Source organism: Macrobrachium rosenbergii, chromosome 13 (genome assembly GCF_040412425.1).
Source record: "Macrobrachium rosenbergii isolate ZJJX-2024 chromosome 13, ASM4041242v1, whole genome shotgun sequence".
Taxonomy (NCBI): domain Eukaryota; kingdom Metazoa; phylum Arthropoda; class Malacostraca; order Decapoda; family Palaemonidae; genus Macrobrachium; species Macrobrachium rosenbergii.
The window spans coordinates 11,859,908-11,885,091 of NC_089753.1; the positions used below are offsets into that span (position 1 = coordinate 11,859,908).

The 25,184-nt window shown below is 40.5% G+C and overlaps 1 protein-coding gene and 1 pseudogene across 1 annotated transcript in view; both read right to left on the reverse strand.

Moving 5' to 3' along the window:
* Positions 1–1,673: 1,673 nt before the first annotated feature.
* Srp54k (signal recognition particle 54k) overlaps positions 1,674–25,184 on the reverse strand; it is a 62,257-nt gene continuing 38,746 nt past the window's right edge. Inside the window, exons 7-11 of the mRNA XM_067113959.1 lie at positions 22,259–22,356; positions 12,906–13,034; positions 11,687–11,795; positions 5,595–5,765; positions 1,674–1,837 (exon numbers count right to left, since the gene is read on the reverse strand). Of these exons, the coding sequence (XP_066970060.1) occupies positions 1,674–1,837; positions 5,595–5,765; positions 11,687–11,795; positions 12,906–13,034; positions 22,259–22,356 (671 nt within the window). The remainder of the gene's footprint in view (positions 1,838–5,594; positions 5,766–11,686; positions 11,796–12,905; positions 13,035–22,258; positions 22,357–25,184) is intronic.
* LOC136845370 (5S ribosomal RNA) lies at positions 3,327–3,445 on the reverse strand (annotated as a pseudogene).

The window sequence follows — 25,184 nt, forward strand, 5'->3', positions numbered from 1 at the left end:
GGGGCGCCAGATCGGTGGGAAGCCCCCTGTAACCCTCTTGCGGTTTTTGACTTGCCCTCTCCCTGGTCCTGGGAGTCCGACAGAGGTCCAGGCCTAGAAGAGTTATGGGGCGATCTGGCGTAAAAACACAAAATCAAGATTAAAATATACTTCCTAACCTCTAAAGGATAGGATAAGTATCGCTCTCTGCCCGCAACACTGTGTCTGCGAAGCGACAACAGGACCTGCCGAAGGGGCGCCAGATCGGTGGGAAGCCCCGTAACCTTCTTACAGACTTTCGACATGCCCTCTCCCTGGTCCTGGGAGTCCGACAGAGGTCAGGCCTAGAAGCGTTATGGGGCGATCTGGCGTAAAAACACAAAATCAAGATTAAAATATACTTCCTAACCTCTAAAGGATAGGATAAGTATAAGCTCTCTGCCCCAACACTGTGTCTGCAGAAGCGACAACAGGTCCTGCCGAAGGGACGCCAGATCGGTGGGAAGCCGCCGTAACCCTCTTACGGCTTTCGACATGCCCTCTCCCTGGTCCTGGGAGTCCGACAGAGGTCCAGGCCTAGAAGCGTTATGGGGCCGATCTGACGTAAAAACACAAAATCAAGATTAAAATATACTTCCTAACCTCTAAAGGATAGGATGAGTATCGCTCTCTGCCCGCAACACTGTGTCTGCGGAAGCGACAACAGGTCCTGCCGAAGGGACGCCAGATCGGTGGGAAGCCCCCGTAACCCTCTTACGGCTTTTGACATGCCATCTCCCTGGTCCTGGGAGTCCGTCAGAGGTCCAGGCCTAGAAGCATTATGGGGCCGATCTGGAGTGCGGAAACGTATGGTCCTAGCGAATAGCAGTCTTCGTATGTCGTCTTCACGTCCCGTAAGTAATGTGAAGCGAACACCAAATTGCTTCGCCAGAAGGTGGTACCCAGAAGATCTCTAAGGGACATGTTCTTCTGGAAAGCCACCGAGGTTGCAATGGCTCTAACTTCGTGAGCCTTAACTTTCAAAAGACTCAACTCACTGTCTTGAACGTCGGAAAGTGCGTCTAAAATGGTGCTTCTAAAAAAGAACACCAGTGCATTCTTAGAAAGAGGCAAATCCGGCCTCTAGAAAGAGCACCACAGGCTGTCCGAAGGACCTCGACTTTCCTGAGTCTTCTGCAAATAAAATTTGAGAGCCCTGACAGGACATAGGACTCTTTCTGGTTCTTGTCCGAGAATTTCCGTCATACCCTTAATCTCGAAGGTCCTGGGCCAAGGGGTAGACAGGTTCTCGTTTTAGCAAGAAACATAGGGCTTAGAGAACATACTGCATTATGGCCTCTAAAACCTACATGTTTACTGACAGGCTGAAGTTCACTAACTCTCTTTGCCGTCGCCAGAGCAGTTAGGAAAATAACCTTCCTTGTCACATTCTTGAGAGGCTCGAAGGTATTTGACATTAAAAATTTCAGAACGACATCCAGGTTCCAGGGAGGCGTCCTGGAATGAGGTACCTTGACAGTCTCAAAGGATCTCAAGAGATCGTGAAGATCCTTGTTGTCGGCTGATAGTCTGAATGCAGTTAGACTCAGAGCGGGAAGTTTGTGGTACCTTTCGAAATGGGGCTGCCTGAGCAGATCTACTCTCAGGGGAAGCGTCCTTGGGAAGTCCACTAGGAAGGCCAAGACCTCTGTGAATCATTCTGCTGCTGGCCAAAAGGGGGCGATCAACGTCATCCTCGTCCCTTCCGACGCTGAGAACATCCTGATTACCTCCCCCAGAATCTTGAGGGGAGGAAAGGTGTAGAGATCCAAACCCTTCCAGGCCCAGAGGAGGGCATCTACTGCTACTGCTCCTGTACCTAGAACGGGAGAGCAGTATAGAGGGAGCCTCTTTGTCCTGGACGTCGTGAAGAGATCCACCAAGGAACGTCCCCGTAACCTCCACAGCTCCTGACATACCTCCTCCTGAAGGGTCCACTCGGTCGGCAGAAGTTGGCGCTGTCGACTGAGAAAGGTCCGCCAACGGATATTCTCCACTCCTGCAACGAACCTCGTAAGGATGATGATCCCCAGCGCATGGGCCCAAAGCAGGATTTCCTTCGCCAGGCGAACAGGGACCGGGAACGAGATCCTCCCTGTTTCTTGAGGTATGCCAGGGCTGTGGTTTTGTCTGAATTTACTTGTACGACTCGGCCTGACACTTGGCTCGAAGGATTGAAGGGCCAGCAGGATCGCCCCTAATTCCTTGAGATTGATGTGCCAGGACACCTGTTCCCCTCTCCAGGTGCCTGACACTTCCTTCCCTCCTAGTGTTGCTCCCCATCCCTCCCTGGACGCGTCAGAAAACAACACTAAAAGGCTCTGAAGGCGAGAGAAACCCCTTCTGCCAACCTCGAGGGGTCGGGCCACCACCTCAGGTGATTCTTGACAACGGGAGAGATCTTCAGGGTCTCCTCTAGATTCTCCTTGTCTATCCAGTTTTCCGCCAGGAAAAACTGGAGCGGCCTGAGATGAAGTCTTCCCAGGAAAACAAACTCCTCCAGCGAGAAATGGTCCTCCAGCAAACTCATCCATTCCCTCACCGAGCATGTTTCCTTCCCTAGGAAGGATGAGACTTTTTCTAAGCATTGCTGCTGACGTTCCTGGGATGGAAAAGCTTGAAAAGCCACTGAATCCATCTGAATCCCTAGATAGACGATGGACTGCGTTGGGATCAGATGGGACTTTTCTTCGTTCACTAGAAGTCCTAGGGACTTCGTCAACTCTAAATTCGCATTCAGGTCCTCCAGACACTTTGACTGTGAAGAGGCTCGGATGAGCCAATCGTCCAGGTAAAGCGAGACACGAATACCCGCCAAGTGAAGCCATCTCGCCACATTTCTCATGATAATCGTGAAGATCATGGGAGCTGAGCTTGGCCCAAAGCAAAGAGCTCTGAATTGAAACACTCGTCCCCCTAGTACAAACCTCAGGTAATTCCTCGACTGGGGATGTATGGGAACGAGAAAGTAAGCGTCCTGTAAGTCCAGAGCGACCATCCAATCTCCTGGTCTTAATGCTCCTTTGTTTTAGGCGGAGCTCCGCCTCTGGAAAGACCTCTACCTCGGGGAGACGATCTCGAGGAAGAAGCTCCTCCACGAACGGGCTTCTGCCTCCTGGAGGTCTGACCCGACAACGACGTCAAAGGGACTGCCGGGTGTCTTGACGAGTGGGCCAAGAGGTCTTGAGTGGCCTTCTCCTTCAAGCTGGAGGAGATCCTTGATCAAGGACTGGGGAAGAGATAGCTCAAAACGGGCGAACAACAATCCTGCCCTCTGCGATGGAGAAACTGACTCTGCAAAAGTATGACGCCAACAGCATCTGGTGTTCCCAGGCGGTCACCCATCCAAGTACTGACCAGACCCAACGTTGCTTAATTTCGCTGATCGGACGAAACGCGGTGCATCCAATGTGGTATGGCCGTAGGCAGTAAGGTTACAGAACAAGGCCCTCTTCTTCAAGAGGCCCGTACAAAAGTGGGAAGCCAGTTCCTCCGAGCCCTCCCTGACTGTCTTGTCCATGCAGTTCAACACGCTGGACAGCTCCCCCAGGCTGATCGAGTCGGGACTCCTAATCTTGACGTCTAGAGCCCCCAAACACCAGTCCAGGAAATTGAAGACCTCCATGGTTCGAAACAGACCCTTCAAATGGTGATCTGTCTCCGACATAGTCCAGGACACTTTGGTTCCCCTCTCCCTGCAGACAGGAGGGACCTTCTAGGCGCGTCGACCAAGCTAGCGAAGTCTCCCTGGGATGACGAAGGAACTCTTGAGCTGACGTCCTCTCCGGTCTCATACCACATACCTGCCTTGCCGCTCAGCTTGGACGGAGGCAGGGCAAAAGAAGAATTGCCTTGGGTCTTCCTTTCCTATATCCAGGTGTTAACCTTCTTGAAGGCCTTCTTCATCGCCAGAGACGAAGTCATCTTGACAAACCCCGGCGCTCTCCTCTTCTAGGACGAAGCAAACTGCGAAGGAGGAGAGAGAGGAGCGAGGGTTTGAACTTGTCGCCAAACAAGTCCTTGAGAAAACCGGCTAACACCTGGTAGTCCGTAGATGAGGAAGGGGGAGGCTGCTCATGGACTGCAGGCTCCGACTCACAAGAGACTTCTCCCTCTTCAATGGGAGAAACAGAGAGCCTCCCAAGGCCTTGGGAGAACGAAGGCCTTGCGGACCAACACGCAGATGGGATCTACGCTTCCCCGCAGTCTTTGATTGCTCTGAAGAGTCACGTCGAGCAACCAAAGAGGCGTCCATCCGAGCGTCCTGTCGAGAGTCCATTTCTGACGAGCAGCTACAGAAGCGTCCTCTGCCCGCAACACTAGGATAGCTGCTTGCGGGCGTCAAGCTGCAGCAGAGCGTCACGATGGCAATCCAGCGAGCGGTGAGCACTACTAGAGACGAAGCAGGTGACGGTGAAGACGAAAGAGGCGCAGGAGAGGGGGCTAGGTAGGCTAGTTCGTCTGCTAATGATTTAATTAATCTAACCTCGAAAATTTGAAGAGGCGAATAAAACATGCTTGACAGAAAGGCCCCCCAGTCAATATCTTGTGAAATAGGCTACCTACTTGGGAAGTCTAACTCCCGCTTAGCCTACGAGTACTAGTTATACGAATTTGGCTGGCCTAAGTTAGGCCGGTAGATATAAATCAGTCTCGGCGAGATAAAAACCAATTTTCGTCGTTTTAACTAAAACTATGGTAGGTTATCTCCTCACCCTGACTAAAACTAAAGTTTGATACTGACCTGAGTAAATTATGGCATCTTTAACGTTTACCGTGCTAGTTTGAACTCGCGGTTGCGTTTGTTTACTTTTTACTAGGAGGCAGCCATTTGCCTACGTGACGTCACTCGTCTAGTTCCGCTGCTCTCGATAGACAATTTCCAAAACAAACCTTACCTTTCCTTTAATAACTCCATAAGTGTTTGATTTTGTTGTAGCAACATAGTTACGATATCTTTACTGGACATATCCTCTTCAGCGTCCGCCTTACGAGTCCGTTTTCTCGACGTGCACTTTGATTGACCCGGCGTTATTGTTGCTTCTTCATTTTTGCTTGACTCGCTCAATCTATGCACCGCCGCAATAGTTATTATTTTCTTAGCCATCTTCCAGATGCAAAAAGGAGCACTATTAGTGCGAGAATGAAATCCTGAACTAAAAATTAGCAGGGTGGGAGGCAAAGTAAGCGATCATTTATCAAACAAACATGCCCCCTACACCTCATGCATATATTGTGAGGATCTACCAAAGCTTTCGGTAGCCTCACCTTACACTCATTAGATCCAAAGTCAAAAACCAAAAGTCAAATAGAATACTTAAGTGGAAAATAACGAGTTTACGAAATCCAAAGACGGAGGTACTGAAAACAGATGTTGACAGTACCGGCGACAGAGAAAATCTGAATAGAAAATGGGAATGGTTCCTGATACCCGCCTCCCAGCGGCGGGAATGGGTACTAACCACCTGGCCCCACTGCGTGTGCCGCGAGTTTTTGGAATTCTGTCGGACTTCGGAGAATACAGCTATATATATATCTGACAGGTAAGTTGCATGAACAAACAGAAATTTGCTTACCTTTAAATAGTCCTTTCATGCCGCCCATTTTCTTAACCATCTGGGCAAACTTAGCATACTGGTTTAGCAGATCCTTAACTTCAACCTCCATAACGCCAGCACCTCTGGCTATGCGTGGTATTCTTCCTGGCTCCTTCTGGAATAACTTGTTTCCATCCAAACTATCTAGCTCTGAATATAAAAAATGTTTTCATTAGGTTTATCTAAGGAATGTAACTTTTTTGTTAGTCAACTAACTTCTGATAGGAGACTGCCACTGAAGCCTTGTAGCTTTGTGCATTGTTACTCTTAGTAATTCTTAGTTAGAAAGTAAACTTTACAGTACGTTTCTCTCCTTTCTCTGATCACAGCTTTTGGTTTACAAAGAAAATTTTCTTGTGAAGAGCAAGAAGACTACAGTTTACAATACCAATTCGTAGATGGAAGAAAACAAAAGCTTATGGAAATATGTGAGGAAGTACACTGAATTTATAGCAAGAGATTCTTTTTTGAAAAGAAGCCCGGCTCCAAAGTTCTCCAAATTTTAAACCCCTGTAAAATATTATTATAGGTAGAGAAACCATTTTTTATGAAATCCAAAGCGTACACTAAAATGTGGGCCAGCCACTCACTCCAGGGTCAATTAGATAGATTAACCAACATCAAGTATTCTCTCATAGCTGATCCAGGATAGTATAGTGCCACTCTTGGTACAGTGATGGCATAAAAAATACACAAAGAAAAACTTTTATTCTACCTACAGAGGCTATTTCGAAGATCATAATCTCTTTTTTAGCATATATGGCAGCAATGGTACCGGTAGGCTGAGCCCGTGAATCCATTACAGTACTCTTAGGTCTTTCAAAAAAAGTAAACAACACCTTTTTCTGCTCAGTTTTTTTTTTATTGTGTAGTGCTTTATCACCAGGATGCTGCAACTATCTACTGAGGAAAGTGAAGCACATAGTTTTCAATTTCTTGCGAAACAGAGTTTCTTATCAATATTCTCGTATCACATTAAAATAAGAATTTTGTTTTGCCCATAGCATCCCCAAAGCATGTATATCTTACTGTTTACAGTCTGAAATCTAACATACTCCTATTATCATGTCACTTAGTTACCTTTCTAACTTTCAATACATTATACAGAAATTGCTTTGAGGGATTTCACTACAATATGTACGTTTATTGTCTTTTACATTTTTAGTTTTTTGTGAGAGATTCATCTTACACTTTATTGCTCCAGAGTACAGTATCTACTTTCTTTTCATATTCCCCTGCCATGCAGGATTTTACTGTTGCTATTCATTATCTTTATGAACCTATAACTGAACAAATCTCTTACTGCGCCCTTCCTAATACAGATACTGATAGTACTGTATATCTGTCTGGATGGCATGCATATTTACAGAGCAGGATACAAAAATTCCTGTACTTCTCTTTCAAAGCATTAAACTACTTAGATTATATAATTTTAATTTTAGTTTAATTATAAACCTTCAGTTTAATTATATTTCTATAAACTTTGTGTCATCAAATATAATATACTGTATATAATTACACCTACTACAGTCCAACCTCTTACAACTGGCACCCTTGGGACCAGGCCACTGCTAGACCACAGAAAATCCCGGGTGACAGAGACCACCCCTAAAAAACCCCTATGTCTTGCTAGCTCATTCCACATATATAGTTCTGTGTTATCAAAAGTAGAACAAAGCTTATGAATAATCAGTCATTTGTTAGATTTAGTTCCTTAGTCAAATTCTGGCCTGCTCCACAAGCATCTCTCTGGAAATGCTTACATCTTTGCTAAGTCAAACCTTAAACTTCTTTATAAGTACATTGTCAAATTTCAATCTCCTCACACCCTTCATTGTTTTTTGGCACTTCAAACTTTTATGGTTTTCTTTTTCAGCAAAACCCTAAAATTTGCTGCTTTTGTTTTTCTAAAGTTAGGTTGTTACACCAACTGATATCCATTTGCAACAGTCAAATAATACAGTTGTATTAAGAATAATGATAATTTATGCTGTCATATTATAATTTATGAACATAGCAAACAAGTGCCATTTGCAATCTCTAATGTTTACATTCTTAAAATAAATAAAATAATCAGCTGATTGCATTTTACCGACATCATCACAGTAATTAGCTGCTAAATGATGTGCATTTTGAAGATTCATTTTATAAGTAAATTATCAAAGCAGAGTTTTAAAATGCAACTTCATTTATTTATAAATGCAGTAAATTAAATGAAGTAAAGCTGTGATTTTGCCAGTATCGGATATAGCTTTTAGCTCCTCCAAAATGTTTTGTGGCCTCTACATTATTCGTTTCTTCTGCCACAGTTAAAACTGTACATTTAGTGGCATACTCTCATAACACTTTCCTCCCCGTTGCATGATGGATGAATAAAGATTTATTTTATTATTATTTAGGGAAGTCACCATTGAAAATTAGCACATTTTTAACAGGTCAACAACTGTAATGCAACCATTAATAAACGTGTTAGTTACGCTAACTGACACTGGCAAACAGTTGTTTCTTGATTTGATTATTTATGTCAGTACTTACTGTTGTTTATGCCAGTGTCTTGCACACAGTAGTAAGTGGTTGTTAATTATAAGAAAGAGTAATGAATTCCTAAACAAGTCACAATGTTAGTAAGCCTGATTTAATCTATGAAGACTCACATTTAACCTAATGAACTCTGGCTTCTAGGCCTAATTATTAGTTAAAAGATAACTCAGATATACGAATATGCATTATCAATGGTATACTGTATACCGAAACCGAGACAGGCATAGAAAGCCTAGCATAGTGTAATCTACTGAAAATACATCTCTCACTATACACGATGTAGAGATGAAATCATGTTTTTGGATGATATTTTAATAATCGCATGATACACAAAATCAGAAGATGCACGAGTATACAGATCCTCCTCTACTTACGAACTAGTTACATTCCAAATGGCTGTTCATATCCTGATTTGTTCATAAGTACAATTTGATATACGCAAAGTCAATGCATACGGTACTTTACTAATATGAATGATACTGTATATAAAACCTAAATACAGTAAGTGCTAAATTGTAATGATAATAGTACAACTTATAGAGCACTTCACTAATACGAATCATATATAAAACCTAAATACATTAAGTAAATTATGATGATAATACAGTAAAATAAAATAATTTTTCTTATCTTTAAAACTGGTGTCTTAGGCTTGACGTGATGGATGATGAGAGGAGAGGCAGTGTGGAATTAAAAGGGTGGGGGTCGTCAATGTCTTCTTCAGGAAGGATTTCTTTGGCACCACTTTCTTTGGGAAGGATTTCTTTAACATCACTTCTTCATTTTGGGAGGAAGCAGCCAATGAAGGTAGGGACGCTGTTGAGGCTGAACGCACTGGTTTGAAGAATTGGTCTAAGGAAGTTTGCATTCTTATTTTCTTTCCATTGTATTTGATACGAAAACAATGGATAGCATTATTGATAGTTGTTACTACTTTTGAGAACCTCTCCACATTTGGATCCTGATTCTCAAAAATGGTCAAAGCTTTTTCTATAAGAGAAAACCCCTCGGCCATCAATTTTGTTTCAAACTTCTTTAATGGAACAAGTTCTTCTTTATATTCTTCTGTTCTTTACATTTCTTCCAGTTCCATTAAACCCTCATTCGTCAACTCCAATGAATGACTCTCAAACAGCTCCTCAAAGTCCTCTTCCCCTAAGTCAAGCTGTAGATTTTCACTTCTTGATTACAGCCTTTGAAATCATTAACAAACTGTGGGCATAAAGCCTTCCATGCTCCATTCATGTTTATGTCACTCATCTCATGCCATGCAGCATCAATATTCTTTATACAATTGTAAATGTTGTAACCCTTCCCGCAGCCACGTAAGGTCACACCTGGGTCATTTACCCCCTTCACTGCTTGCCTGTACGTACAGCTAATGTAATATTTCTTGAATCTGCTATTAAGCCTTGATCCATCAGCTGAATGAGTGAAGTTGCATTAGGGGGTAAATATACAATTTTAACATCCAGTTGAAAATCACGTAAGTGCAGTGGGTGACCAGGGGCATTATCCAAGACTAAGAGAATCTTAAAAAGAATCCCATTCTCGTGGCAGTACAACCTGACTTTGGGAATAAAGTGATGAAACAAACAGTCTTCAAACACATTAAGAGTCACCCATGCTTTTTTATTGGACATCCAGATTAGGGTAGAGAACTTTCTGTAATATTTTTCAGTGCCCGCCCGTGGATTTGCAGTGAAATACACAAGGAGAGGTTTTAACTTCAAGTCTCCCAGTGCACTGCCACCTAGCAGTAAAGTTAGTTTATCCTTCGCCGCCTTAAATCCTGGCATCGTCTTCTCTTCACAGCTGATGTACATTTTTTCTGGCATTTTCCAGAAAAGGCCTGTCTTGTCAATATTGAAAATTTTTTGAAGGTATAACCTTCCTTATCAATTATTTCCTTGAGTATCTTGGGAAAATTTTGGGCTGCTGCTTTGTCGGCGCTTGCTGCCTCACCAGTAACCAACACATGATGTGAGTTAGCGAGGTTTTTGAAGCGATGAAACCATCCATGACTTGCAGTAAATGCTTCATCTGCAGTGCTTTCACCAGCCTTAGCCTTCAAGTCATCGGAAAGGATTTCAGCTTTTTCCTGAATCAGCATGAGGCTACTCAGTACACACCTTTGTCTCTGGTGTTTCATCCAGATACCCAAAAGTTTTTCCATTTCTTCAGCCAACCGCCCCCCTTCTCTTGCTTATAATTGTTGACTGCACTGGAACAGCACTTTTCCTATGTTCCATAATTCTATCTTTGTTCATAAAAATTTTGCTGATAGTCGAAAGATTCATATTATAATGGTGTGCTACTCAACCATTTTTTCATCACTTTTTAATTTCTTTATAACTGCCACATTTGTTTCCACTGAGATAGCCTGCCACGTTTTTACCACTGGCATTATTTTCATTTGCTTTACACTTGCCATTAACCAAGACAGATAAAGGATGGGCTTGATATTTTGCGATAAAATCACAAGAATTAATCAGAGGATGAGTGATGATATCTTAACAGCTTGCGTAGGCATGAAAGTCTGGAACGGCATGCTGCCGTATTCGCGTCAGCTACCGTGCTGTTCAGGTGGGTGTCAGCAAAAATTGTAACAAGGCCAAGATGCACAATACAAAATCTGAACTTACAGATGGCAGATAGAGCACTCCAAACAACTTTTAATTTACGATCACGGTTGTTCATACAGTATCTCTAAAAGTTTGTAACTTGAAAGTTCGTAAGCAGAGGAGCGTCTGTAAATGCAAATTATGGTTCTTTTTTATCCTATACAGTATATTTTTGAGTTTCGCAGAATGTTTTCGTTGGAAATAAACTGTGCTTGTATATTTATGGAGCAAGATTCAGTTCAGAAATCCAAAACAATCCAAAAACTGAAATGTGTGGCACTGCCCTCGTAGCCGCTCAAGAACTAATGGCGGCTGATTATAAAATGTCCCGGACCATGGGAGTTCCCAGACCACTGAACAATGGATTTTCTAGGTCGACTGTACCGTGTATTGTGACACATGACTATTTTAAAGAGCTTGTATCTTAACTGGCTATCAAGGGGATGTACTAGTACCCAAATTGGTCCGTTCATCCTGGTTTGCATTCTGATGATTATAGGGTAGTCACTTCTAGTCTTTTGTACAAAAATGTAACTTCCCAAAGATCTGTTTCTTTCAAAGATCTAGCCAGGGGTTCTCCCCTCCCTCCAACTAGTCCGGATCTTTTGAGGTTTTACTAAAGCCAACTGTAGCAACCATTAGTTATCCAAAATGACATGATACCCAATGCATCTTGAATGGGATTGTGTGTTTTAAATCCTATTCAACCTCATTCTACTGAGTAAGTCATTTTATCCATAAAAATTTATTTAAATAACAATATCTGAACAATACTCTTTACAGAGTTATTAGAAATCTATCAAACAATTCAAAGGGGTCCTTAAAAGACTTTTAACAAACACATGGTATTAAAAAATAATTACCATTAGGACAATACAATAAGAAGCAAACGTAAAATCTAGTTACCCTTATCTGTCATGCTGTCCATAATTGTCATGAGCCTCTTAAGTCGTGCCATGCTTTCTTGCTCACCACCTTTTGTAAGGAAGTCTGTGCTAAAACCAGGAAGCATGCCCTAAAAGGAAAAGCATATTTTTTCTAATTTATAAAATAAACAAATGGATTTCACAAAGGTTTAAAACAGGTTCTTATATGAAAAGATTTTCAGTTTCAATAAAATAGCTGCAAGAGCTACAGATTTACAAGAATTTAAGTCACAACCTACCACAATGAACAAAATGAAAGTTCACCAACAAACTTGAAGCTTTAAAAAGCTAAAGGAAAACTGAACCCAGGTCACACTGATAGACTGCTGTTATGAAGCAAGCACCTGGTAATTGCAAGATTTTCCAATACAATATTTTTATTTCTACAAAAATTATTATTGAAATCACAAAGTCATACTTCTAATCTTTCAAAGCACTAGCATGGAGGGTTCGTTCTTAACTGAATGGTGAAAACACAGTAAAATTATAGACTTTGGATGGCTCTGTGGGATTTAAAAATAAATACAGAATGGACGAAAAAGCAGAGACAGGAACCAAGACAGCTGAGGATCCAGTGGAAGCTTCAAAGAACAATTTGTATCATCTTCAGTTTAAATACAGGGCAGTGTGCCATGCACTTCAACCACTGGAAGTGGTTTCCCCGAAAGATTTACCAGGAACTTGTGTAACAATCCTAAGGCATAAAGCAAACTTCTTTTCATGTGAATGATGTCAGTGTGAATCCTACATTACTACTTTTATGAAGAGGTTAAACTGCACTTTTCTATATCACATTTTTTTTAAATACCTAGCATCTGACATAAAATGTTCCAACTGGATAATTTCTTCTACATTTGAGAAATAAAAGATTGATGCTTAATCCAACCTCACGTGAACCATAAATCACAGCACTTCTAAAGCCACCACCAGATAGTCATCAAACTGTAAGAATTGAACATAACAGATTTCCCCTACCAGGTAGAACAGAGTCACTAAATCGTAAGAAGACTATCCAAATTCTAATAAGTTTATTGGTAATCTATGAGACAGCTAAATATTTTTCTTATCAAAGAAGAATGGAGAAATTATCCCTAGTGCTTTTTACATTTTACAGTAAACTTTATTTTTCTATCCTAATGCCTACTAAATGTAAAGACTGAATCATAATGTGGAAAATGAAAGAGAAGTAAAAAACTTACCATAATTTGAGACATGGGACCCATTTTTCTTACATTCTGAAACTGTTCGTACATGTCACGCAACGTGAAATGGCCATGCTGCAATTTCTTGATAAGAGCTTCATTGTCTTCAAGTTTCAAATCATTTACCTAATAAAAAGAAATGCATTTTACACAGATATCAACGTACATAACAAACTTTTAAACTTTTATTGTTGATGCATACATCTAATTTAAAGGGTATTTCTACCTCAAAAGTATTAATTCCTCTAATGTAAGTTATTGATTTTACTAAGAACTTGAAAACTGAGATAAAAATTAATATTGCTTTGCATGAACTCTGAAACTACAAGATAGAAGACATTCAATGAAATTTAAGATCTGACAGTCAGCTAAAAAAATCAAAAGAAAGGGAAAACATTTTTACCTCAGTAACATATTGATTTCCATTACTAATAAAGAATATGTTGCTGAGAACATTATAGAAACAAATATTACAGCATATGTGCTATTTTTATAATGAGATAAAACTGATGGTACATTGCTGAGACCCTAAAAATTAAAGCATAAAAATATTAGCACTAATTAATTATCATCTGAATCATGCAGATTTAGTGTTAAGCATTGAATCACGATGAATTAGTAGCAATACCTGACATTTGGTCAACACTATATATACATTTTAAGATTACTTTCACATAAGTTATTAATGAATTATGGCAAGTGATTTGACGGCAAGTTTTTATGCATAACTGATATTCAGTTGACAACCAGATGAGATGCATTTATTTTAAGAAAGAATGCATCTATAACAGGTTTTTTATACCCATAACCCATAAGTGTTCACCATTTTAGGTACATGTGCCTCTGGTAATAAAAACAATAACAATGAACATTTGTGTGAAGGTTTCATTTATAAAAAAAAATTAGGAAACTGCACAGCAGAATTACTAAGCCACTATGACTAAAGAAACAAAATTAATTTTAGGGTTGAAGAATTTTTTCAAGAACTAAATTAAAATATTTTTTCCTTGGACCATCTGCTTAATCTCATACAAAAACTCTACCAAACAGCCATTTTCTAGTGGCTGAAGCACTTGATTTAAGGACAATACAAGATATTTACCATAAGCTTTGAGTGAAAATATATCTAGGTTAGCCATATTGGTCACTTACATGTAAAATATTCAATTAAGATTTAATCAGGAGCAGTTATACTTATGGTAAAATCATTTAGCACTTTCATAGGATTGGATGGAACCTACAATCCTTCTAAAATAAAACTTTGTTCCATCCTTCTGAAATAAAACTTTCACAAGGTTAACTAGTATCTGCCTTACTGTTTGTTAGGCAAGTAAAGAATTAAAAAATAAAATGACATTTTTTAAATAAAATAAAGTTTTATATATACTTACCAAGTAATTACACAGCTATAGTTTCTAACTAGCATGGCAGCTTAAATTCAAAATTCACAGTAGCACTTCGATTGTTTAGTGTAGGTGACCAGTCCCACCCACTAAAAGGAATACTAGGAACAACTTAGCAAACAACCTCACTCTGTTTGTGTCTTATGTCCATCAGAGGGGAGGAGGGTGGGCTCTGATTTTGTAATTACTTTGTAAGTATATATAAAAGTTTACTTTATTATAAAAATGTCATTTTTATATGCGTAACTTACCAAGTAATTACATAGCTGATTCCACATTGAAAACAATGCTTGTCATTTCCTTATCAGTTAAGAGAGCTACTGTATAGGAGAATACTGCCTCTGGTTGGTGCTCATCTTAACCTGTAGCGACGTGGTGGTACAGCTGTGGAGCGCCTCTACTTAAGGGGAGCTTTGGAGCTAAGGAGTATTCCAAGGGCTAGCAAAGCATCAATAGGTGCCCTTGCCCTGGGCGCAGTACCAAAATAAAAACAACTAGACAATACTGTCACCTACACTGAAATAAGACAACAGCCTGTCCAATGAGAGTGGTGGGTGCTCCAGGTACATTGTACCCCAGGCCCCCAAATACCTGCCTTACCACAAGGTGATGAGGTAGTAGGAGGAAATCCTATGCTTCTTCCTACGATACCATGCCAGCTACTAATAATGGTCGCAAGGTACTGCAAAATTTCAACACTTTTTTTAATTTCCATTAAAAATAGTCAGAAGTGAAGATCGATTACACTTCAAGTAGGTTGATTGCTAAATGGAAGTACTGTAAGGGACAAATTGCGCCTGCAAGCTAATGAGGTAGCAGCTGCTTTGACATCCTTAGCTTTCACTTAAAGTAGGCAAAATGCTCTCCTGAATCTAAGATAGGTCTCAGAAATAAAGTCCATTTAGGATGAAGGACAATGTGCTCTTAGCCAGAGAACGAAATGAGTCCTTGCCAGAACACTATACATTATGGATGGCCCTCTGCTCTTCCAGTCCTGCTCAAGTAATACTTGAAAACTCCAGCTGGACAGAGGGCTCTCTATTCCTTCTCAGAGCCAAGGATGTCCATTAGGTTCTTGAAGGAGAAAGAACGGATCCAGGTCTTGGATAGGTCTCTGTTCTTGGCTAAAATCCAAGGGTAAACGAGCAAACCGTGTCTCCTTGTGAAAAAGACCTACTCTGGAATGATGGCTTGGATCTCACTAAAACATTTTAGCAGAAACCAAGGTCACCAAAAAGATAGCCTTCCAGGTAATGTCTTTTCCGAGAAGAGGAGTGTAGTAAATCAAAAGAGAGACCTGTCAGTCACTTCAACACTACGTCCAGGTTCCAGGAGACCAGATTTCCTTCCTTGCTTGGACTAGTTGAAGGACTCGATGAAGTTGCTTAAAACCTGAGTTAAATGTAGCTCGACACCCATTAACCCCTTAAAGGAGGTATTTTTTAATATAATGTGTCAAAAAAGATTCCAATTATTTTATTTAATTAATTGAAAATATAATTTGTTTAGACACTATACTTCTTAATTTCAACATAAAATTATGATTATTTTATGTAAAATAGTGATTTTTAGAAACTCAATTTGATACCTTTTTATACTTATTTTGGTCTATCACGAGATATCTCGTATGCTTAATTTTAGTAATTTTGAAAATAGACGTTTCAAGATCAGTAAATGATTCTTCAGTATCACTGTTGTCATGGTAACTTGCCATAACTGGGCTAAAATAATAAATAAATAAATAAAGTCAAGAGACTAACAAATAACATGACATCAATGTAATAAATCAATACTATATTATATAAACAGTATAAAATGACAAATAAAACAACCAAACTTGCCTAAAAACAGTCGAAAAGACGAAACAAAACAAACAGATTCTCAGTCACCACTGGAGAGCTGGTAATAGTGCGTACTCGGCGTAAAAGAAAAAAAAAATGATACTTGACGTATCTCAAAATGGTCAAGAGACTAACAAAAGACATGACATCAATGTAATAAATCAATAGTATAACATTTAAAGTATCTAAAATGTTAAATAAAACAACCAAACTTACATAAAAACAGGCAAAAAGAAGCAAAAAACAAACAAATACACGACCAGGATGGCCAAGGAAGTGCTACTAATGACGTATAGTCGGTGCGAAAAAAACAAAAAAGTCATTCTCGATAACTCATGACTTCCTGCAGCAAGTACCACTGCCAAATGTATGATATAGCAAAAGAGATCTCGAGGAAGCCTTAAAACAACACTGTGGATCATGAGACATCTCGTATTAGTCCTATATTAGCATTTAACTTTTTTACGAGATATCTCGTGGTAAGTCCAAAATTTTTAGAACACTGATCACAAGATATCTCAGGTTCGTCTGGTAAGGGGTTAAAGGAGGAATACGAGAGATTCTAGATCTCCTCAGATAACAGAGGCAATCCTTAATTCAGGTCACAGATGTCTCAAAAGGAGTGACGTAGAGTCTGAGACACCAGCTACGGAAAATCGCTCTCTTATTCTTGTAGACGGAGCTAGAAGATCGACGTCTGCATTTGCGATAGTCCCTATAGTACGTCTAGAAAAACCCCTTCGTTCTGACAAGCTTCTGGACAGTCTGAGGCCCGTCTGGACAAGAGCAAGCCACCCTTGGTGGTAGAAGGGAGGTTGACTGAGTAGACACGGTTCGGGGAAGGAGTCTTGAAGAGTCCACCAACAACCGTGGCAGGTTCAGAAATCATCATTTCATGGGTCAGAATGGGGCTATGAGGGTCATCATAATGCTGCGATGAACCTGAAACTCATTCAGCACTTCCTTGACTATGTTGATGGAAGGAAAGATGTAGGTGTCCAAACTGGACCGAACTTGCAGCATGCAGTCTGCTGCCCATGCTAGAGGGTCTGGGGCTGGAGAACAAAAGAGAGGACAATGAAGGCTGGAGAACAAAAGAGAGGAAGATGAAGGTTCCTCAAGGTGGCAAACAGGTCCAAAGTCGGCTTGCCCCATAGATTCCACAGATCCCGACACACCAGGGGATTCAAGGTCCACTCGGTGGTAAGAACAAGCTTCTGACGGCTCAGTTCGTCTGCTAGAACTTACTAGTTGGCCTGAATAAATTGAGAGAATAAAAAACTTGATTTTGATCATCCACAGTAGAAGTTCTCTAGTTGTTTGGTGGAGAAAAGATGAAAGAGAGAGAGTGTCCTTGCTAATGTAATAAACGTTAGTCTAAATGGATTACCACTGTCTAGGAGTTAACTAGGGTCAAGAAGCACTGAAGCCCTAAGCAAATCACTTTCTGCTCCCTGACATAGATGTGAAGGCTCCGTTCTTCCAAGGACACGTCCCGGAAATTTCCAGGTTCCCCAAGTGGGCTCACCCAACCTAGATCAAGGGATTGCGAAGAAGTCTAAGTCTAGTCTCAGAGGAAGAAGGAACTTCCCTTCCAAAAGTTAGTTCAGACAGCCACCACTGCAGGTCTGACTTAAATCTGGGGCTTTGGGAAAAAACGATGGTGCCTGGCTGTGCTTCCCTGTCCCAGTTGGTCTTGTGTTTAAAACCTTCGAGCATTTTCTTTCAAAGGGAATCAAAGAAGTCAGACGACCAGGAAAAACTGATGTTCATGGCCAGAAAATTAAATCAGATGTAAGAGGAGTGAGGACTCGAGAGAAGACTTGTGCCGTAGAGACCAAAGCCTAGATCACTGAACTGGAAGATCCTGTCTTGTAAGAAGGACCTGAGATACTCTCTGAAGTCCGGACGTGGGCATAGAAAGAAGTATCATGCATAGCCAAGGTCTCCATCCAATCGCCCTGGAGAATGGATGACAGGACTGTCTGGTTCGCCATCGTCTTGAACTTCATTCTCTATTCGAAGAGAAAAAGGGGGCTGTGGGCCATGCAGGGTCACTGACGAACCTGTGGACTAGCAAGCAACCGAGTGAACTTGCAGACCATTGTACAGACTCACAGACAACTGTGCAGACTTGTTGCTGACCCTGCTGAATCTTGACAGCTGTGCAGACACATGGAGATCCAAGCTGGCTCAACTTCTTATTTGGACTTGATAATGCCTTGTGTGCACTTGACGACACCTCGCACAGACCGAAAACACATGCGGAACTGTACGTGGCAGAAACTAATATCTGGTACACTTATAAAAAGCTTGAAAAGTCCACGTGAGACACAAAAGCCTGGCACAGGAAGTAGTGTCTTTGTCCAAAACCAGGCGTGACAAATTCTTCTGCCATCAGACACAATCCTCTAAACAGAAAAAATAGTCCGTGAGGGGCACTAAACAATCAGCAGCGGGAACCAAGTACTGGCTAGATAGCGCCGAGCAATCTGGAACAGGTGTCGGGCATTCAGGAATGGGGTCAGGAGCTCAGCAGTTAATCCCAGGCATTTGGGAAAGGGTGCCACTACAAAGTGCTGGTTTGAGAGGGTTCATGGCACTTTCTCTTCTTGCTTGGAGCCCAGGTAAAGTCTTTCAACAAAAGAATACTCAGGAGAGAAGGCATCACCATTCCAAAGGAAGTCGGACTGAGGAAGTGACAGATGGAACCACAGCAAAACTGCAGGGAGGCTGAGAGGAAGCTAGCCTCCTTACCGCTTGACAGGAAGTGGAGAATGGCAACCGTCATCTGCGTGTATCTTCAGCGGCCATGAAGAACCAAAAAAATGTTACGGTGCTTACTGTCTGCTGGAAAACCTGGAACTGGACGAAAACTAGAGGAAGAATTGCAAACCTCCTCTCACATGAAATCTGTCTAACTTGACTAACGCCCTGGTGGACGACAAAGTCCCCAGTAGACTCATACACTAATATTCTGAGTAAGAAGAAAAAAGGGGCTAGAAATTAGCAGACATCTGAAAGGAGCTGTGATTCTCTTGGCAGATGGAAAGCCTGAAAATTCTGAGAGTTAAGACTGACATCCAAAAAGCTGACTCTTGCAATGAAGGCTGCGTTCTGATGAAGAGGTGATGTAGATCTGTACATGAAAATAACAGAACTGATTTCGACCGTGTGGCTCTCACATTAGTAAAGGAGCACCAGAGCTCTCTCTTCTTGAGATTTCAAAGAAAAGAGCAGAAATCTCTAAAAACCATCTCAACTGTCCCTCTCCGCACAGGACAGAACCAAGAGACAATCCGAGGCAATGTCTCTTGGTAAATACTTGGGAGTCCTCTATCTTCTTAGCCCATGCTCCTTCTGCCAGTCAAGAAAAAACTTTACTTCAAAAATCTTGACAAGATCTTCAACACGGAGGTCTAGTTCCATCGAAGCACCAAAGGGAGGAAAGTCCAATGACACTTGTCTTGCTCCCTTTTCAACAAACGTCAAACTCCCAACTCCCTGAGAGATGTCTTGGAGGACAAAGAAAATGCTAGAGGTGGGAGCTTTCTTCAACAAGCTCATAAATTTGGGACAAAAAGGTCCCTCTCTGCAAAGGACAGGACTCCGAGACAATAACTGTTGCTAAAAAGGGAGCAACATCAGCTCGTTTTGAACTCTAGGCAAAGGCGGAACAAACTGAAGAGAGCCAAAACGCTTGTGAGTGGTCTGTATGGCACTAAGAGGCGGGAGTCTGATACTGAAGAGTTGGTGCCTGGTGATCGGGAACTGGTGTCGGCCACTTGAAAGCTGGAGCCAGGCATTCACTCGGAGACTGGCACTCAAGAAAGAACAACAGTGTGTTCTTAGCAAAGATGGATGCCAAGTAATACAGAGGAACTGGTGCCAGACACTAGTAGGCTGGCGCCAGGCATATGTGAGCAGATGATGGAAGCTCTGTAGGTTGGCGCCGGGGGAACTATTGTCGGTGTTCGGGAATAGGAGCCGAGAGAACAGGAACTGGCGCCGGACACTAGTAGGATGCCACCAAGTGCTCAGGAAGATGTCAACTGACGAATGATCATAACACTACACATCCCTTAAGACACCTTTCCAGTGGCTGTCTAACAATACACATCCAACAAGACACCTTCCGGTGGCTGTCTGCTGATACCTGGGAATGTATTACAGGTTCGACTGAGGGGGTAACTACCTGGGGGCAAACCCCCTTGGACTCCCTTGGACCACCAGTATGTCTCCTCCCAGGTTTAGGGGAGTATGGTAGGGACTTTAGGTCTAGGAGATCTGACCGGGCTGAATAGCCACCTCCTCCACTACACATACACCAAGACGCCTTTTCAGTGGCTGTCTGTCAATAACTGGGAATGTGCAACAGGTTTGACCAAGGGGGCAACTACTCAGGGGACTTCCTACCAGCCTTCATTGGACTTTCAGTATGAAAATTAATCTTGTAACAGTGAAGTGTTGTGCAGTAGAGGAGGTGATTATCTGGCCCGCTGGTTCTCCTAGACCTAAGTCACTGTCATACTTCCCAGGTTTAAGGAAAAAAGTAAGTATACCTTAGTTTTAGTTTAACCAGACCATTGAGCTGAATAACAGCTCTCCTAGGGCTGGCCCGAAGGATTAGATTTATTTTACGTGGCTAAGAACCAATCACTGGCCTCTCGGACATTCGAACTCGTGGCCAGCAGAGTGCTAGCTGAGAACGGAACCCACTCGCCCAACGAGGAACTAGGGAAGAATGACATTGACTTAGGTCTAGGAGAACCGGCGGGCCAGATAATCACCTCCTACACTGCACAACACTTCACTATTATAATAAAAGTTAATTTTCTGTTAACCTTGACACAAGACTGGCAGTGGCACGGGAAGGACATGAGGGAGCCAGGCACAGGAGCAAGTGGATAAAAGGCAGGAGGGCTAGTAGCAGGAGAGAAAAAATGGATGCAAGAGCTGGCGCTGGGCACTAGGTGGGCTGGCGCCAGGCTGTAGTTGGCACCAGGTGAGCTAGTAGCTCGGGAGCTGGTGGGCGCTCCTGGGTGCTCGTGGTATGAGCTGGCACCAGGTGAGCTGGAAGCCAGGTTGGTGCTAAAAAATGTGGAACGCTTCACAATTTGTGTGTAATCCTTGCGCAGGGACCATGCAAATATTCTCTCCTACTACATTCCTGCCCTTACACTTCTTCAGTTCTGCAAAGGAAAGTGTGATAAGACGATGTTTAATCTTGATGCAAATTCGCTACAGTAGTGGAAAAAGATGATTAACTTGAATCAACTTAAAAATAACAAAAGAAAAAACTGATCCTGAAAGCTTTCAGCTTGAAGGGTACTCGAAATAAACAGCAATACTTCACCGAAATCCAGTTATACAGTACAACCAGAAAATAATGAACAAAGCTGCTGCAGGTACTCGATGTTTACATCAAGCACAGCAAAAATAGAATGAAGTTGTCTGCTAAGTCGTTCCTAATTCCCATTAGTGGGCGGGACTGGTCACCTACACTAAACGAAGTGCTACTGCGAATTTTGAAATTAAGCTGCCATGCTAGTTAGAAACCACAGCTATGTAATTTTACTTGGTAAGTTACTTATATAAAACATGATTTTTGTAGATTTCATACTGTACTGCACCAACACACCTTTGCAAGACTTTAGTCACATCTTCCTATGGGATTAGCAGCTCAAGCTGTCCTTCTTACTTTAGAGGGCTATGTAATATGAATAACAACTAAGATCAATAACATGGTCAGATATTACTTTTGATAGGGTTTTACTTTTCACAGTCTGTTACTATTGCCTTGCATAAATGCCACAACGTATTCAAGCAGAGTAATCAAACATTTACATGTGAGCATCTTTTTTAAAATCTACCCAAAGCTCATAAAACTTCTAAGTTTTTATAAAGGTGTCATACGTTAGATGGGGATGAACTACCAGTTACATCAATTTCATTTAATAAAGACAAGACTTGAAAGAATTAAGTATAGTACTGCAGAGTTTTGCATGTAATCTAAAGATAAGGATGGGCCATTTTATAATCTTAAATATAAAAAATAATGCTCTGTACACAAACACCTTATAAAATTGTTAAGAGTTCACTTTACCTTTTCAATGAGACCTTCGATGTCACCCATGCCCAACAATTTTGATATAAAAGGCTTAGTTTTGAATTCTTCGAAATTGTCAATGTGTTCACCAGTACCTGATAAAAAGCAACTGTAATAAATATCTACAGAAAACTTGTTAAATTTCTTTATAAACAAAAAAAAGTACGCTAGGCTGAATACCAAAGGGTCATTAATAATCTGATAAAGAGGTTAAAGAAATTAAAAATTTTTTGGTAATAATCTACTTGACAATGCAACAACACTTTAGCACACAATTCCTGTCAATATATCTATACACCAAACCATTTAATCCATTCACTAATAATCACAGAAATGCTTAAAACTTTGGGAATTATTATTTCCAAATACTCTTTCATTTACAAAAATCTGGTACGCAATGAAATTTACAGCATTTTTCTTGGACACAGTCTTGACTATTTGTTCCTATTTTCATAAATTAAGTTATTTTACCACTTTCATTGCTAGCCTTGCTCAATGTCTATAACCTTCACAATACCCTGATTTTGCTACTAGGTGTTCAGCTGTAAAGGAGACACTGTACCATCTTCAAATAATCAAGCTAAAGATCAAACTGAACAGTAAATTACATCTTATTTCTAACAGCCCTATTATAATCCTTTTACAAATGAAACTTTACTTATTAATCCATGACATTTGATTAAAATCATAAAACATGATCAAAATTTATCTTACGCATACACTGATTAGGAGGCACGGTACTTCAAAAGTTCAAAACGTGAAGAGTATAATTAACATCTCACTTATCCACTTTTTTGCTCACCACACACTTTTAAGTAAAAAAATTGCTGAAGGAGTGTATCAGGACAAACACTGTACATGATCTGAAAACCAACTATGGAGCAAATATTGATTGTTCTGAAGAATCAAACTAGCCTACTCAATTTCCTTTACTGTGCAGTTATTTAAAATTATTTCCCAGGTGTGTAGAAACTAATTACAGCACTGCAATATACCACTATAGTTACTGTAAATCAGAGAGAGAGAGAGAGAGAGAGAGAGAGAGAGAGAGAGAGAGAGAGAGAGAGAGAGAGAGAGAGAAATTTACAAGGTACAATCTTTATACACAGTACAACTGTATTGTATAGGAAGTACAGAAACGATTATGCACTTCCTTTTTAAGTATACAGTGTCTTCTACTGTACATACACTACTAAACATGTAACTACATATACATACATACATACATACTAATATACAGTATCTGCTGCTGATAGTGGGTAGGAACATTCAGCACTCATCAGTGCATAATTCTTAAACAAAGCATTGTATGTCAGATCTTGAGGTATGGCACTCTAATCTGTTAGGTACAAAATGTATAATTGTTGTGTAATTCTTTGCCCATTGGTTTTATTTACATAGTGCACACATAGTTAGGTTACTCTTTGGCTAATGCTAGGCAAATATTGATCACAGCCGCTGTTGTCTATGCTACATCTACTGTACATGATGTACCAAACCTGATAGACAACTGTCTCACTTTTAGCCATTTTGCTGCAACATTCAGAAGACGTGTCTCCGTATTTTTATATTTGTGTATAACTTTTGACTCTGAGTCAAGTTACTGTCTGAGGTACAGAACAACAGTACTTCTTAGGCAGCATTCGTACAAAAAAAAAAAGTTCTTACTGTAATGTGATAGAAAAAGGATAAGCTGGACTAGAGTAGTACATTATCATACACTATGAGAGTTTAATCCAACTGTGATATTTATACTCTGATGTCTGTTATTTTCCATGTACAGCACTGATTACTGTTGAGTAAGTAAAATACAGTACATACTACATTTTACTTTACAGACCTTTCCACATACTTCACAGAATCTGATCACTTGTTTGAGTCAATATGCACTCTGGGTACTGTGATAGATGTACCTTGGATTTTTTTTTTATGTTGCAGCACTCTTTGGCTATAGCTTCTGTTTTATTGTGTGGATATGTGTTAATTTGGGGTATGCTAAGTAAATTACAAGGTAAGGCTAGGTTATGGGGTAACCTAGCATAGAATAAGATAAGTCATTTCCCTCAATGACATTTCTTCCTTTTTACAAAGTCTTTGGAGAATAAGATAATGTCATGCCATGCCTCAATGGTATTTCTTCCTTTTCTACAAAGTCTTTGGATCCACCAGTGCAGATATACAAGAGATGACTATCTTTCAAAATTAACTTCAATTTTAGGTTTGATCTACAACCAACATCATCAAACCAAACTTCACATTTCACTTACACTTCTTATTAGAGTAAACCCACCAGATTTGCATTTTCACAATTTGCAGAATTTTGTACAGCAATATTCTGTATTTTCATATTATTTTCGTGACTAAACACTGTACTGTGCATACATATAAATTTCAAAATAGAATAATGATTTACAATACTAATTTTCAAATATTAATATTAAGTTTAATAAGATTAAATGATAACATTAAATAATGAACATAACATCTCTCTCTCTCTCTTACTGAGATGAGAGAATTTTTATGCATATGTAATATGTATGTTTATTCGTTTTGTATGAAAAATAAATGATTTAGTAATTTTCAAATATTAATGTTAATGTAAACACAGCAAAATCAATTCATTAAAGAAAATATAGTGAATTAGTAAGATTTTAATTCGATCTCCGATCTTTTTCTGTATCCGACTTAAGGGGAGGGATGAAGGCGTAACTGTCATCTTAACAAAAAAGGGTTAGCACCTGGCAGAAGAGTCTCTCTCTCTCTCTCTCTCTCTCTCTCTCTCTCTCTCTCTCTCTCTCTAATCTACTAATCTAGATTATGTTCTTCATATCTCTCTCTCTCTCTCTCTCTCTCTCTCTCTCTCTCTCTCTCTCTCTCTCTCGATTTGTTTTGTAGACTGTAGTTTTATAGATAAACGTGATGT